Below are 17,185 nucleotides of genomic sequence, written 5' to 3' on the forward strand. Positions count from 1 at the left end.
AGCCTGGTGCTACACAGTGAAATGAACCACCGATATCAATAATATCAATTGATTTCATAATCTGTCTCTTTCATCGCCTAGAATCTGGGTCTCCTTTACCCAGTGAGCAACACGTGAATATAGGAGGGAAAGGAAAGGAGGATTTACACGCTACCTACTATATGCTTGTAAATATTACAGATGTTTTTTCCCTAACTATAACCACTGAGTGTTTCAGACAAATGTCGTCTGGAGTCTGACCACCTGGGCTCCTCGCCTTCCAGCTGTGGGCCCTCAGGAAAGTGATGATTTCACTGTGCCTCAGTTTTCCCCTCTGGAAAAAGGAGCTAGCATCCAATGATGTCGTTACCAGCGCTCTGACAGGCTAAGAGTATTGCCTAACCAACCTAAAGCTGTCACAACAGCACAGGACACGCAGCAGGCACCTGCGTACCTGTACGATCGCGATTTCCCATTTCCCTCACAGCATCCTTGGGAAGAAAATAAAACCCTGGAGTCAGGGAACAGTGTCTTCAATTTACAGAGGAGGCAATTCTGCAAAGACAGGCAATTAACCTGCTCAGAGTCACAGAAAGTGACAGAGGTAAAAGCCATTCTCTCTCCACTGTGCAGTGCCGGCCGTGCCATTCATGCTGTTACCAGGCACGGCTTACTTCCAAATACAGAAGTCACATAGCCCTCGGCGAGCGAGACGTCCTCAAGGAAGTCAGATTGTGCTGAAAGGAAATCAGACTGTGCTAACCTCGACATTTCATCTCAACCAAAAAACACTTATTGTCTCCCCAGGTACACAATGCTAGACTGCTGTCAGGCCATAAAAGCAAGCAGCAAGCTCCTAGTGAGTTAGGTAGACACGGACGTTTCAAAAGCAAGCCTTAAGGGAACTCACGGAGAGCAAGAGGAAAGGGAAAGGACAAGGGAGGGGATTAAAGAATAAAAAGACACACTACAGACCTTCAAAACGAAAAATGTACGTATCTACCTTGCCCCTGAGGAATCTGCCCAGGACCTTAAACCGAGGCCAAGAGCACCCAATCTTAATGAATGAACTGGCCCACTTCCAACACACACACAGCTCTGACATACACAGGCCCGCAGGGCCCTTTTGACTCTCTGGGAGACACCTGACAGATCACAGGTCAATCTTAAAACAACTGGGAGCAAGATGTCAATGAACAGATTAAGTGGGGTTACTCTTTTGTTTCCTCCTTTCTTCCCAGGGATCAAATTTGTACAGGCTATGTTTAATACAATACGTCAATCGGGAGGTCAGGAAACCTGATTTCCAGGCCTAAGATGGGCCAGACACCCCGGCTCCGGGCGCGGGTGCGGTCCTCTTTGTCCGTCAGTCCCTCCCTCGCTCCCACAGCACCCGCGGGGGCCAGAGCAGGGACTGGGGCTGCCCCGGGCCACCTGCCATCTGCTCCTCCACCCTCTCAAAAGTTGCTAGGGCTGCAGAGAGGCCGCCCTGGCCTCGGGGGCATGCTGTCAGCTCTTTTCACTATTCACCGCCCTCCCCACGGCGGCCTCGGGAGGAGGGCGCGCAGCGGCGTGGGTGTGAGCGGCGGGAAGCGGCCCCGGCGTGACACTTCGCGGAGCCGGCTCCCCCAGGGGCACACGCCGCGGCCGGTGCCGGCGAGGCCCGGGCTGCCCACACATCGGCCCCGGGGCCCGCAGCCCCCAGACCCGCCGCGCCGGCGCTCCGCGGCAACCCGGACGCCCGCCCACCGCCGCCGCCGCCCACTCACCGCCGCACTCGGCAGAGTACTGGTCCCCCCAGTCCCCGGACTGCGGGCTGCAGCCGCCGCCCGCCGGGGCCTCCTGCTGCTGCCGGTGCTGCAGCTCCTGCTTGAGCAGGGACAGCGGCGAGTAGTGCTCGGTGGCTAGGGCGCCCGGTCGCGGCCCGTTGGATAGAACCCCCAGCAGCAGCAGCAGAACCAAGACTCGCCGGGCGGCGCCCGCGGCGGCCACAGCGCCGCCCCAGCAGCCGCAGCACCAGCAGCCGGCAGGTGCCATCTTCCCTCAGGGCGCATGTGCGGCGGCACACGCCGCGCTCTGCGGCCTCCCAGCCTGAACCTGCGGCTGGCAGGTGGGCCGTGGCGAGGGGGCGGGAGAAGGAGAGTGGCAATGCCTCCTGGGAGTTGTAGTCCTAGTTCAGCCAGCCTGCGATCCCCTTTTCGGTGCTGGGACTGCGAGTCCCGGTAAGCACCGCGCGGCGCAAGGCTTCCGGTCTGGCGTCTGACGTCTTCCCCGCCACTGAATCGGAAGTTCTGGCCCGCAGTTGCGTGGAAATGGGCACTGATGGGCGGAGGAGTGGGTTTCGGCCCGGCAAGGGGAACACCGAAGGGGTGACAGCTGGAAAGGGGAAGACGGATGGGGTAGCAGTGACTCCTACTACTGCTGCTGCCTCGGCCTCCTGCCAGTACAGGTGCATCGAATGCAACCAAGAGGCCAAGGAGTTGTATCGAGACTACAGCCACGGTGTGCTGAAGATAACCATCTGTGTGAGTTGTCAGGTGTGGGATGTCCTTGGGGAAAAAATGGCGCAGCGAGGTTTGGGAACCGTGAGAGACCATGGTACCTTTACCAGATTTTTAGGGTGATAAAAATAAAAAACCAACGAGTTTCAGGGTCCTCTAATACAGACTTCAGTTCGATGCTTGACATTCCCGTTCCTGCTCAGTCGAACCTTTGCATGAATACCTATAGTGGTAGAGAAGTCATACCCTACAGCGCTTTTCTCATACCGGTCACGTTTGCTGACCCGGGCGAACGAATCTTCGGACAGAGATGGATGCAGGTGTTGTGCGTAGAAATTTAAAGATCGGATTAGCGTGACATTTGGGCTCACGCCAAAGCTATTTCATTCTTATTCTCCCTTTGATAGACAGATGTTACCATCTTTACACTTAATAACCTATAGTAAACTCTCCTAGAATACTTTTTCAAGCTTCATCCATTGTGGTTTTTGAATGTACAGTATTATGTACAAAGCACGATGCTAGACGTTGGTGATATAAAAACCAAAAATGAAGAAGTAAAAATTCTCTGCCTGGAACAGTCTTGTCTCAGGTATCTGTGTGGCTCATTCCCTCACCTCCTTCAAGGACTTTTCTCGAATATCTTATAGAGAGGCCTACTCTGACCACCCTATTAAAAATGATGATCCCCCCCTTCAAGGCTGGTATACCTTATCACCCTTCCCTGCTCATCTTTCTCCATAGTACCTATCATCTTCTAATATTGTATATAATTGACTTTATTATTTATTGCCTGTCTCCTCCCACTGGAATGTAAGCGACACAGGGACAGAGATTGTGTATATTTTATTCATTAATGTAGTTGGACCACCCAGAACAGTGTCTGACACATAGTAGGTATTAAATAAATATTTGTTGAATGAATGAACCATTTCTAGGTTTTTTAGATGATCATATCCTAGGCCATCCGGTATGAGAGAACAGTAAGTTATGTGCGGTCTAAACTTAATGGCTTTGGACTAGTCCAATTAAATGACCCATCTACGAGACGACAGCCACATAACTGTGAATACAGTTTGTCCAAAGAAAAGCTAGTAAATGCCTATGCATTTTAGTTAGCAGTGATTTGTAATATAATCTGTATTTTTAAAAATTATCGGCATTAGGCTAACAACAACAAAATCCCTGTTCAACTCATCAGACGCTGGCTTCTCTATACCTTTACTTATGTAAAGAGAAAATAATTATTGGATAGCTATTTAGGTCAACAGCTATACTCTCCCCCACTTTTTTCCCCCCGACGTTGCACTTTCTCACCCAGGAGACAGATTTTAGAGTAATATTTGGAATATTGAATGGCGGTACTGTACATTATGGCTTATTGTACACAGTCGTTCCCTAATGAAACAGGGTAGGTAGTATCCTTGTTTATATCATGCTAATGCTTAATGATATGCATGATTGCATTACTCAGAAAAATCATTCATGTGATGCCAGACTCTGAAAATTAAACCATAAAATAATTAGCTTTGTAAAGACTGTCCAAGTCCTGAGATGAAAAGTAAAAAGTTTTTAGACATCAGGCTATTTGCTGTGAAAAAATATACAAAGTTTCTAAGTGGTCACAGCCGGTAACTTATAGGTACTTTGATCTCTGCTGTATTTGGAGTCAGCAGTGTACTCAGCCTGATCTCCTACCAGTATTTTTCATTCTAATCTCCCTTCCCTTTGCTCTTCTTGCTTTTTCCTGCCATTCCTCCCAGCTTGCCTATCTGTGTTTCTCTAATTTTCTTCTGATGGAAGCATGTCCCTTGCTTTTAGTCACTCTCTCTGCTTCAGCGCTTCACAATTTATTATAGTTATGTTAAAGATATTGTACTTTTAATATCCTGAGGAACCTGGCCTATTTTAAGTGCTCAGATATTTGCTAAATCCATTATGGTAACCAAACAAAACAAGACTCCTTTGAGATTGTCTCAAGTTTTAGTTCTGTTTCGGACAACAAGATGCAGCTTTCACCCCTGGGTGCTGGGTGCAAAGATGAATAAGACAGCACTGCCCTCACAGGTTCCACTTCTCAGATATGTGTTTGCTTATTGTGGAGCTAATCTGAGAATGAGTGGGGAAGGGGATAGTCCTGGAGATGATGGGAAGGAAGAAGCAGCAAGAATATTCATGAAAAAACAATGGCCAATTTATATTCTGAAAGAGATGTGATTCACTATAGAATTAGAGAACATAGCAGCAGAAACTAAGCCATATCCATGTTAAAATGGAACTAAGCCATATCCATGTTAAAATGTTAAATGGAAGCAGTATTTGAGTTCCCAGGGTGTGCATGGTCCCTATGCTGTAGGGATTTCTTAGAGGACAACTTTCTCTTTCAGGAGACTTGTCTATTAAGTAATAAATGATATGGAATAGAACAATTTTGCCAGAATAAGAAAACATTTCTACTACATTTAGCTATCTCCCAATCGGATGTTTTACCACATTTGTTTGTTTTGTGTGTGTGTGTGTGGTTTGACTCATTACATTCAAGGTGAAGGAAGCACTCGAGGAAAAAGCAAATAACAGAAGCAGAACAAGGAAAAAATTTGGCCTAAACTGACAGGGAGGGAACCAGCAGACTTTAATGAATTCTCAATGTTTCTGAAATACTCAGCGTGTTGGGAAGGGAAGATGGGCATAGCACATAACATGTCCCATGATACCAGCAGCTGCCTCTTCTGTTTGGGTTCATGTCACCCTGTGCTCATTCCATTGTAGCACTTACAGTAGCATGTTCATTTGACTTCCCCTTCTAAACTGTAAGGTCCTTGAGGGTAGAGCTTATGTCTCAAGGAAAGTATCTAGCACTGTGGAAGTGCCTGGTCCATAGACATGGCTAAGGAAAGAGAGCTGTTACGAGTGTAATAGGCACTCCAAACACACATGTCAGACAAATGATTGCAAAAGGAGTAACTACGCTGCTGTCTCCTGCTGCTGGTTTCTGCCGACCTCCTCCTAAAAAATGTCCAAATCCCGTCTTAGACTTGTGATGCTGTCAGAAGATGGGTTTTAGGGAACTTTTAAAGGACAGAGAGAGGATCCCTGACCAGTCTGCAGTTTCATTTTAAAGTGAAGTAGCATCTCTGGTCTTCCATTCTCATTCGTATAAAGAGAGGAAGTGTCCTCCACATGAGTAGCACAGGGAGAGGTTCTAGAAAACAGCTCTGTCATGTATATAGAATTCCTGATTCTGTGGCTTCTGTTTAGATACTGGCTTACTCTTTGCTCAGCTAAAAAGCCTAACCTCTTAAACCTCAGATCTATTGGTTCTATTGGTTCACCTGATGACTAGACAAACATGCACACTTCTTGTAATGACATGAGTGAAGTGGAGAAACTTTAAATTGGAATTGAATCTAACTCTTCATGACATTGGGAGTGCAGGGTTCATATTCTTCAATGCACTCCATTTTTCTTCTAGCACTTTGATATAATTAAAAGGCCATCCTAGTATGTTTGCATATCCATCACTTCTTCTATTTCTATTTTATCCCCTCAGAGTTCCAAAATGTGTTGTGTTTGAATTGTAGCCATTAGTTTATGCAGTGAATAGGAGCCTTGATGCAACTTTGTAGCTAATACTCTTTCAAATGTCATTTCAAATGAGCTTGTTCTCCTATACCTGCGTTTTATATGTTCTGATGGTATTGGGATTTCATAACATTGTAATCACGTGTGTCCAAAAAAAAAAAAAAAAAAGAAAGCCCTTTAATAGGAATGGCTGAGAGCCCAGAGAGCCTTGATTTGGGCAACTTAGAACCAGGCGGCACAACCCCGTTCCTTACATACAGCCAGCGTTCTCCAGTGTCTACTATGGCAGAGAAGGACCATTTTCTTGCCATGTTCTCCATGGAGAGAAAGACAGGCTTCTCTTGGTATGTGCCACCCGAGGATTCCTACCTGCCTGGAGCTCTCAGAAGCTCTGGGTGCAGCGTTACTTTTCTGGACCCTTGTCTCCAAATCATGCTTCAAGAACCACAAAGTTGGGGCCGTCTAGCCAACAGGCAATGAAAGTCCATTATAAACTTACTTATTTTATAATAATTCCTACAAATTGAAAGTAGCGTGTTCTGAGATACTTTCCTGCCTAAAATCAGTCTTTAAATCAAATATCTTTTGGGTCTTCTTAAATATGAGATTAAAAGATTAATATTTTTAGCCTAGAAGATTATATTTAGTCATTTCTGAAACCAGGTCTTATGCAGATGAACATTTTGTATCTGAATGGAAGTTTATTTAAATAAATGCTGATATAGCCTTATTGCCATACAAATCCAAAATAGACTCTGCTGTTTTGAAATCCTTTAAGATTTCAGAATGTATGAATATGTTTATTCTAATATTATCTTGCATTATTTCAGAAATCCTGCCAGAAACCTGTAGACAAATATATCGAGTACGATCCTGTTATCATCTTGATTAATGCTATTTTATGCAGAGCCCAGGCCTACAGGCATATTCTTTTCAATACCAAAATAAATGTAAGTTGTTATAATTTTTTTCTTTTCTAATTTTACTTGATGATTTTGCATTTTTAAATAATATCAACAGTTTTGAACAGAATTAAAGAATATTATTTAAACAAAGAAATTCTAACAAGAGTGGGTCTTTTATCTCAACAATGTCTGGAAATTTCTAGAAATAGCAGGCACTGCTTTTTAAAAAAGTGTACAATGTTTAGTGTATACTTCAGAATATGGTCACTAGCAAGAAGTTGACAAACCATAATCTGGATTGCCTTTTAGTAGGTTACCTTTTGAAACAGACATCAATAATTTTGAACAGAATAAAATGAAATATAACCTGGTAGGGAGAGAATTATACCTAAAAGAAGTAAGCAAACATTGAAAGAAAAAGATTTAAAAACATCACTTATTACAAGTTATACTCTGCTGTTCAGGGAACACATGAGGTGAAAAATCAGAAAAGTCCTAATATATGAAGTTGGATTTTTTTTTTTTTTTTTGAAATATACATTTAATGTACTGACTTGTGAACTCTTTTAATAGTTTGGCTAGGGTTGACAAATAAAATGCAGGACACCCAATTAAACTTGTAAGTCAGATAAACAATAAATAATTTGTTAGCATATGTCCTAAGTATTGCATGGAACATACATATACAAACAAAGTATTTGTCGTTTATCTGAAATGCGTATTTAACGGGGTGTCCTGTATTTTTCTTTGCCAAATCTGGCACCCCTAATTTTGGGCTAATGGGGACAGTAACAGTGCAATTTATTTTCCCTGTGCCTCCTCCCCCAAGTTAAACAACCCAGGCAGTGTTTATATTAGTAATATAACTGAGTCTCAAACCTTGCTACACATGAGAATCACCTGGGAGGAGACGGGACGGCAGTTCATTCTTCCAAGCCGAGGCCTCACCCAGAACCAGTTTTATCCGAATCTTTGGGGATGGCATCCAGGAAAGAGTATTTCTAGAACTCCCCGCGCAGTTCCAGCGTGCAGCCAGGAGCACCAGTGCGCCAGCTGGAGGAGCCTCGGGACCTCCCACCCGCGCTTGTCCCTGGACCACATCGAGTTTGCACACACACTTTCTCTTCCCCACTTTATATCGATAAATGTCAACCCATGGGAGATAAATAAATGCTAAATGTCAACCCATGGGAGATAAATAAATGATAAATGAATGATAAACGTCAACCCATGGGAGAAATATATAGAACAAAGCCACTTCTTGTTGCCTAGTATTTTCTGTTTTTGCCAAAATTTCAGCCTCTTGAAAACTTCCAGCTTTTAATTGCTTTCACCATTTTCATTTATACTCATCCAACCTAGGGGCACTTTTTAAGAAATTCATGTTCAGACTAATCGTTTCTTCGGAGGAATCATGAAATCTTCAGGTTAAATCTATCCTCTTATTGCTGCTTCCATCTCTCCCGAGTCACATAAATTCTTGCTGGATTCCGTGTATCAGACGAATGTTGAAAATATAATGAAGGGTGAACTACTATTTAAAGCAGTGATTCTTAACCAGGGGTGCACATTAGAATTCACCCTCTGAGTGTGGAGAAAAGGGAACCCTCTTGCACTGTTGGTGGGAATGTAAATTGATACAGCCACTATGGAGAACAGTATGGAGGTTCCTCGATAAACTAAAAGTAGAACTACCGTACGACCCAGCAATCCCACTACTGGGCATATACCCTGAGAAAACCATAATTCAAAAAGACACATGCACCCCAATGTTCATTGCAGCACTATTTACAATAGCCAGGTCATGGAAGCAACCTAAATGCCCATCGACAGATGAATGGATAAAGAAGATGTGGCACATATATACGATGGAATATTACTCAGCCGTAAAAAAACAAAATTGAGTTATTTGTAATGAGGTGGATGGACCTAGAGTCTGTCATACAGAGTGAAGTAAGTCAGAAAGAGAAAAACAAATACCGTATGCTAACACATATATGGAATCTAAAAAAAAAAAAAAAAGGTTCTGAAGAACCTAGGGGCAGGACAGTAATAAAGACGCAGACATAGAGAATGGACTTGAGGACACGGGGAGGGGGAAGGGTAAGCTGGGACGAACTGAGAGAGTGGCATGGACATATATACACTACCAAATGTAAAATAGCTAGCTAGTGGGAAGCAGCCGCATAGCACAGGGAGATCAGCTCTGTGCTTTGTGACCACCTAGAGGGGTGGGATAGGGAGGGTGGGAGGGAGACGCAAGAGGGAGGAAATATGGGGATATATGTATACGTATAGCTGACTCACTTTGTTATACAGCAGAAACTAACACACCATTGTAAAGCAATTATACTCCAATAAAGATGTTAAAAAAAAAATTCACCCTCTGCCTGGAACTGTTTCAAAATATGCATGCCTAGGATTTACTTCCACAGATTCTGAATCAGGACTGGGGCGTAGACATTTGTGTTTCGAAAACTCTCCCCATGTGATGCTTCTGCTGAACGTTGCTGATTAAGAACTACTGGTTACAGACTGAGTACAATTGGCATTTAATTGGGCAGTTCAGAGTTTGACAAGCTACTAGGTGGGACATTCTTCAAAAACCACAGAAGTTAGCTCTGTCTGTGCCTGTTGGTGTTAAGTACAGTTGTTTCTTTACCTGATTGAATGGCAATGTCTTTTTGACTACCAGATGCACGGAAAACTCTGCGTGTTTTGTTTGCTTTGTGAAGCGTACCTGAGATGGTGGCAGCTTCAAGATTCGAGCCGGAGCGTTGATCCTGACGACTTTATCAGATATGCTAAAGAGTGGGATTTCTATAGAATGTTTGCCATTGCTTCTCTAGGTAGGAAGAAGCCATGCTTTCTATTCTTAGTTGACCTAACATTTTGATTTTAAAATTAAGGTATGTGGTCTTAATCATTGGTAAAGAGGAGCTAGTCAGAAGACTTGAGACTAAATTTTCAGCTGTACCACTAATCTGCTAGGTGAGTTTGTATAAATCACCTGCTTTCTTACTTTTTGTTACAACACATATGGCATGGAAATAATTATGCTTATCAGATCAGAGTGTTTCATAAAGTATTTTGAGACACAGTATTTTTAGTAAAATTCTTCAATATAAGTTCTGATTATCCAATCTGAAGATTGCCTGAATCTCATCTTTATTAAAACAGATTGATAATTGCCAGGCATTATTCAATGTATTATACTAACTGCATTGTACTAATGCAATGTATTTAATAGGGGAAACTTGTTATTTACCTGACTGCATGCAGGGAAAGGGCTACTCCCCCAAATTCTTTAAGTTCTGAAATGGCTTTGCTTCAGAATTTGCATTTGTGACTTAGGTCAGAATTGGGTTGAATTAATTTCTGTGACTATTTTATTACTTACTGGTTTACATGCTTTTCTGCTTCTAAAATCTTCTATTATACTGAAATATTATTTTAGTAATATTGTCTCCAGTCCACTCCAATGTCATATTTCTGGACTGTGTGTCCTCTTGTGTCCCTTTTTCTTCTCAATCTGCCCTTACTCCCTCGGCCCAGTGGTTTTAAAATTCATCCAGTCCCAGGGGTTTTAAAATTCATCTATATGCTGAGAATTCCCAAATGTACGTAATAATATTAAAAACATCCTTGAACACATCACCTAAACCAAGAACCAGAACCTAATATAATTTTAAGCTTTAAAGCAAGGCCTCTTAGAATTGCTATAGATAAACTGCTTTATGTCCATAATTTCTAAAAAACAAACCAGGCTTGTTTTCAAATAGTTTGGAATTTCTGTAGCACCTCCTCTATAGTGGCTATTTTGGCACTTGATCAGAAATTTTTTTTCTACTGTTACTTAACTTTTTTATGTGTCTTAATCTAACCCCTAGTTAGGTTTCAAATCCCTAAAACAACTTATAAAGAATATTTTACACAAATACAGTATTTTACAACTTAAACACTGTTTTTACGGTATTATCGACTCAGTTTTCACAACCATCCTCTTCGGTGGGTCGATTGGGGCTCCTTCCCTATCCGCAGTTGTGGAAGCACAGGAACAGGAAGGGCAGATGGTTTACCCTAAGTCCCCCCGCAGGTTACTGTCAGCGCAGAGCCAGGGGAAGGTCTCCTGGCGCCCTGTCTCCCGTTTTCTCCACTGCCGCTCCTACGGAGCCCACCTGATCACGAACGCCTTAAGTACTAGGGGCTCTCCAACACCTGCCTTGTGAAAGACTGTGCGGAGCCCAAGGGCAGGTGCAGTTCCCTAAGTCTCCCAAGTTCTAAGCTAGAAAGCTATGGAGGGTGACCTAGTCAGCCCTTCCGTCCAGTGCAAGAAACCCTTCTCTCTAGATTCCTGCAAGAGGGTTTGAGTATCCCCAGTGACAGGAGACAACCCACCATCATTAGATGGTTCTTGTTGTTAGGGAGTTCTTTATTATTATTATTATTTATTATTGATCCAAAACCCAGGCTATATGATCTGCCTGTTTGAACAGATCCTTGCAGTTGACAAGCCCTTCAGTCCTTTTGAGATAGTGTGTCTCTCCTGAAGAATATATCAAATTTCATGTGGGCTAACCATCCTAAATTATGTTTATCGATCCTAATCACCTATATTTGGAACCTCTTTATTTTGGCTAGATTCAGTTATAAAACATTTTAGAAAGAATACAGTTGTTTCTCCTGTAATGTGATACATGTGTTCCAGAAAAATCTGATCCTGCAGAAACCTAAATAACACAGCTTATAGGAGAAGATAGATTTAGGGACAGACCATTCAAAATGTATGCAGCTGGGTAATCAGAGCACTAACAATCTTAATAAAAAGAATAATGCAGTTAAAAGAAATGTTAAATTCCTAGTTGATGGGAACAGAACAGATTGTGCTCTATTCTGACTGTGGGACACCAGGGGAACTATTGCTTCTTCTAGTCTGGACTCTTGTCTCTGAATGCTTTCTGGAAGGATATGGAATTACACTCAAAACGTTTGTTAAAATGTATAAGGGAAGTTTTACATTTAGGTAATAGAGTATTCAAAATCTTATGGCTAATAGGCACTCAATAAGTAGTAGAAGAATGAACAACGAAAAACATCTTCATATGTCCTTCCTAGGATGGCTCCCATCTTTCAGATTTAAAAGCATCCATTCTCCTGTCTGTTCTTTCTGTGGAGATCTCTAGGACTAAAGCTGTTTAAACAGAACCTTACTTCCTAAAAGGAACTTTAGAATGTTGACGATTACACTTCTCATGGAGTTACTTTTTCTTCAGAGGATGATGAAGTATTTCATGAAAGAATTATTGAAATATGTTTCTGAAATCACACCAGCAGGATTTGACACAAGAGACACGGATTTATTTAAAAAAAAAAAAAAGGAAGAAGAAGAAGAAAAGGGGACAAAAAAGAAAATTTGATCTTGATAAAGCATTTCTTTTGTGGTCAGCTGATAGGCTGTATTTTGGAAATTGTGGTTTATTTGTTTTTAGGGGGCTCTGGGTTGGATTGGGACATTCATTATCTTTATCTTTCATTTCCTCCTTAGAACAAACTGCCTATTTTACTGGCATTTTTACTTTCCTGTGGGTAGAACGACCCATAACAGCGAAAAAAACCCTCAACTCCGCTTTGCTGCTGAAAGCGTTGTTATTATCTAGCTACGGAAAACTCTTGCTGATCCCGGCTGTCATTTGGGAACATGACTACACACCCCTGTGCCTCAGACTCATTAAAGTATTTGTCCTTACGTCAAATTTTCAGGCAATTAGAGGTACGTTTATGTCTTATTGTTTCCTCAGCTTTCAACCCATCTGAAGGCTTAAAGTCTTGTTTCTATAGAGTAGTTTTTATATAACCTGTTAAACGCTGGAATTTTTCGTAGAATAATCACAATGCCTAACATTTCTATAGTGCCTTACATATAGCACGTGTTCGGTGTTTGTTCAGTTTAACCACATGGTACTCTTTAGTTTTCAAAATGCCTTCTTTATGCATTCTGTCTATCCCGTGGGGTCTGTAGGGCAGCCATTGTTATCTCCACTTTATGACTCGTGGTGACTTGTCCAAGGTTACATGGCCGGCAGTTGTCAAGCCAGGGTAGGATGCCAGCCTGCCTCCCAGCTCAGGACAGTTCTTAGTATATCAAGGAAGGGGTAAGCAGCCCTGTGTGTCTTCCTTTTTCCCACACATTGTGAGAAGTGCTATTTAAATGAACCTATTATCTGATACTTCTTACAATGTTTATCATCTTGTAAACTATAAAACCAAGAGTATCAATTTTTTTCTGTTACTCTCTTTATAACCTTAGAATCTTTCATTTTCCTGTTTAATATTCATGGGAATCCGTGTCTTGATGCGAGCAGGAGAAGCTCAGTGTTTTTGTTATAAGCAGATGCTTTGGTTCTCTCAGAAGGTTTGCAGATGGAAAAGTAACAGCCTAGATTAATAAGAACAAATAGAGATTTTCTAAAAACAGCTTTACAAAACAACTCCATTCACACTACCACATAATTTACATGCCGGTATCATTTAATTAAACTCATAAGAACTTATCAGTTGCCTTCTCTTTTCCAGTGACCCTAAACGTCAACCGCAAGCTCTCCTTTTTGGCCATCTTGAGCGGCTTGCTGGTGGAGAGCGCCATGGTCTACTTCTTCCAGAGGGTGGCACGGGCTCTTGGAAGTGACTGTGCCATCTATAAATCTCAAGACTTTTGAAGAGGTACAGAGCACCTCTCAGTGTTCATGCACGCAGACAGGTGTCCTCCTCAAATTAGACAGATGTCGTCGCAGAATACATCACCCGCCCCCCGGCACCCGGGCGCCTCGAGGTCACCTCCATCTCCCTCGGGGTCTTCAGGGTCCTGCACTCTAGTTCTTTTGTCATCCACAGTGACATCAATAGCTATGTTTTTGTTGCTTCTGGAGCCCTGCTCTCACATTCTGTAACACCTTCCCTCCAACGCACTCCTACTTCGATCTCGGACTCTGAAATCTGTGCCGCCGACAGCCGTCTCCTGCCCTTTCCAGCTGTTCCACTCCCTCCCTCCCGTCACCCCTGCCTTTGCTGCCTTTTGTACCTCTCTTCCCTAAACCTCTCACTTTCCTCTACTTCTCACCTCTCTTGCCTCTCCTTTTAACTGTGCCTGGAGCCTAGAGGCAGCTGTTGCCTTATCCTCTGTTAGTCCCTGGAAACGAGCCAGCTTCCTGCCCTTCTGTCAGCGCCCCCGTTAGAGCTCTTGGGGTGAGTTCACCACCCGTTTCCTCTGTGAAGCCTGGCAGGCCGTCCCTGTGTCTGCACAGTGGCTGCTCCTGTCTCCAGGGCACCTCTAGGGACCCAACACACACACAGACACACACACACCACACATACACACACACCACACACACACACACACACACCACACACACACACAGCGGCCTTAGAGCAGTTGTTCTGAAGTCTTCCCGCGCTCCCTACTTCCGTTTCTACCGTCACTTTGCTGAGAATTGAGACTTAGCAACTCCTTGAGTGTCCGTCTCCGTTCCAGAACTTGTTCGGGCGTCTGCCTTCTTTCCTCCTTCCCTCCATCCCTTCTCGGAGTTACGCTCAGCTTTCCACCCCCCCCCCCGCCCCTCCCCCGGGCGGATTCCACCCTGCAGGTGTCCTCCTGCCTCTGGTCACCCTCAGGGGTTGGGACCACAGCTGCAGTCTGCCTTGAGGCAGGACGGGGCGACTTGAAGGCGGGGCAGCTGGCGAGGAAAGCACAGGGCAGGAGGGGGCAGGCGGCTTAAGCCGAGGCAGCTGTCGGCGGGCGCGTCCTCCTCTTCCCTCTTCCCGCAGACCTTCTCCGCCTCTCCTGGTACCTCGGCCTCCCTCCCTCCCTCCCTGCTCAGCTCACCCTCTTCCTCTCCACACCCTCACACGTTGCTCCCTCATCACCCTCTCTCGTCTACGCTGGCTCCTTCCCCTCTGCCAACAGACGCATGCAGCTCTTCACTTGCGAGTAGCTGCCCTGAGCCCCTCTCTCCACTGCCTTTCCTCTTTGCAAAACATACTTCCTCCCTAGTCTCCTGAGCCACTGCTCCTGAAGTCAGAAGGCAGCCAGCCGCCAGCTCTGTCAGGCTCCTTACCGCCCCTGCTCTGCTCTGGAAGCAGCTGGCTTCTGACACAGGCAGCCCGGGCCCTTTCTGTCACCGACTTCCCTGTCTGTGCCCGGCTTCTGTCCTCAGCCCCCCGCTTCTCTCTCCTGCCGTGCAGACGCTCGGCTTCCGCACGCCTTGACCCATCTCTTAGTGCAGGCTGCTTCCAGATCTTTCCAGATCTGATACCTCTAGCCCTCCGCCTCTGCCAGGTCACCCATGCCCTTCCACTGCCTCCGAGATACTGCGAGGACGGTGTGGTCATTACCTCTAAAATCGAACTCAGTACCCCGCCCGCCCGTCCCCAGGAAAACAGAACCTTCCTGATGGCTTCTCATCTTGTCACTCAGACCCCAGCCCAAGCCTCCTGGTCTCCTGCGTCAAAGTTTATAACAGCCTCGCCCACCTTCAGCCCATCTTCACAGAGCACCACTCCTGGCGTGTCTCTGAATTTTCCATCCTTTCCTGTTGGGGACAGGAGCTTCTGGTCTCCTCCGGAGAAACACCTTTTAGTGTTCTCTGAGCTCTAGTGCTAACTTCTCCTCTGCGGGCGTGCTCCTGCCCACGTTCTCTACTACACCCTCCTCATCCCCAAAGATGTCACGCCCTCCCCAGGACCCGGAGGGGCCTCTCCTCCGCCTAACCAGGTCCAGTCGCCTTTGCTTCTCCGTGGAACGAAGACCTTCCCCCCATTCCAGTCTGTCGTGCTCACTCCCTCCGTAGACCTCCCGGTGCCCAGCTCGGCACAGTCACGCTGCCGGAGCTCCTGAGACCCTCCCGGTGCTGAACACCTGTCCCCTCCTTCTGCTAGTGCTTCACTTGTCAGGCTACCCATGACAGCTTCTGGTTAGGAGCAGGTCACCTGTCTTTAACGTCCTTTACGTTGCCTCATGTTTTATGCTTGTCTCCCCCAGTCTGGTTGGGTGCCGGGAGAGGCCATGCCTGTGGTAACTGTGTCCCCCATAGTACAGGGCCTGCCCTAGTAAGTATCTGTTGATTTCATTTTCAGCAGAATGTGCCACTCTGAACACTTCCTTTATCATCCACAGTTTCCTTTTTTTTCCTCTGTGGGGCATGACCAGCTGCGTCTGTAAAATAGAAGGCGTAAAATACAAACCAAGCTTCTCCTTATTGTTGTGTAAAATGAAGCAAAGATTTGGATACACTTCCTGAAAAAGAAAGCAACAGTTATGGCGTTGGGGACTCCTAACCCTACCACCCCACCCCTACATGTAGGAAACAACCACATACGGACACACACACAGACACTCACACAAACACAAAGAACTAATGCAGGCAACAAGTGAAGATGTGTATATTATAGATGGTTCAGGTAAGCATCTGAATTGAAGGAATGTGAATTCATGAGTCACACATAAGAAAAGATCTTTGTTCATTCCTTTGACATATTTATATCTTTTTAATTTAAATGTTAATCGTTAAAATAATATTTTGTGTTCTTACAAGAGAAACGCTTTTCTCTCAAGGCAGTCACGATAAACTGAGCTTTTGTGAATATTTAATTCAGTGTCTTCCCCTGTAACTAAGTTCCTCTTTAAAATCAGCTGATCCAAAAATAAATAACTAAAAACAACTGAATTGTCCACTTAACAGGAGTGAATTATATCTCAATAGAGCTGTTATTAAATAAATAAATATCACCTCTCTCCTCTCTCCCTGCTTCATTCATTTGTTCTTTCATTCATTATTTACTTATTCATTCAACAGATATTTACTGAGCACCTACTCTATTTGGGTCAGACATTATGGATACAGTGGTAAAAAAGACACGGCCCTCTTGACATTTACTGAGTAGTGATGGATTTAGAAACAGGAGTAGGTGATTGCAGTACAGTGTCATAAGTGTTATAAAGGGGTGAGTATAGGGTACTCGGGAAAGGCAGAGTGGGAACACCTGTTCCAGTCTCAGAAGTCGAGAAGGTCTTCCAAGGGGAGGGGGAAAGGACACACACTTTCCAATACCTCTGGTAGAGAGGATACCGGTGCACGTACATTCCTAGACAGCAGAGTGCTAACGTGCACAGGCAGGGGCCGAAAGCGAACGGTCCAACTGGGTGGGATGTGGGCAGTGGGCGTT

At 44.5% G+C, this 17,185-nt stretch overlaps 2 protein-coding genes across 11 annotated transcripts in view; one reads left to right on the top strand and one right to left on the bottom strand.

Annotated features, from left to right (window-relative positions):
* The window catches only part of TTC13 (tetratricopeptide repeat domain 13), a 69,131-nt gene extending 67,032 nt beyond the window's left edge, over nucleotides 1–2,099 (bottom strand). For all 10 annotated transcript variants that reach the window (XM_057531087.1, XM_057531085.1, XM_057531083.1 and 7 more), the window contains exon 1: nucleotides 1,749–2,099. In XM_057531087.1, coding sequence (XP_057387070.1) covers nucleotides 1,749–2,016 — 268 coding nt within the window. In that variant the 5' untranslated portion in view covers nucleotides 2,017–2,099. The remainder of the gene's footprint in view (nucleotides 1–1,748) is intronic.
* A 169-nt stretch (nucleotides 2,100–2,268) lies between these two features.
* ARV1 (ARV1 homolog, fatty acid homeostasis modulator) lies at nucleotides 2,269–16,754 on the top strand. The gene is made up of 5 exons (XM_007173780.2): nucleotides 2,269–2,504; nucleotides 6,893–7,012; nucleotides 9,663–9,816; nucleotides 12,513–12,737; nucleotides 13,541–16,754. The coding sequence occupies exons 1-5, from the start codon at nucleotides 2,292–2,294 to the stop codon at nucleotides 13,681–13,683; spliced, it is 855 nt and encodes a 284-aa protein (XP_007173842.2). The 5' UTR covers nucleotides 2,269–2,291; the 3' UTR covers nucleotides 13,684–16,754.
* The last annotated feature ends 431 nt before the right edge of the window (nucleotides 16,755–17,185 follow it).

This window comes from Balaenoptera acutorostrata, chromosome 16 (genome assembly GCF_949987535.1).
Source record: "Balaenoptera acutorostrata chromosome 16, mBalAcu1.1, whole genome shotgun sequence".
Classification (NCBI taxonomy): domain Eukaryota; kingdom Metazoa; phylum Chordata; class Mammalia; order Artiodactyla; family Balaenopteridae; genus Balaenoptera; species Balaenoptera acutorostrata.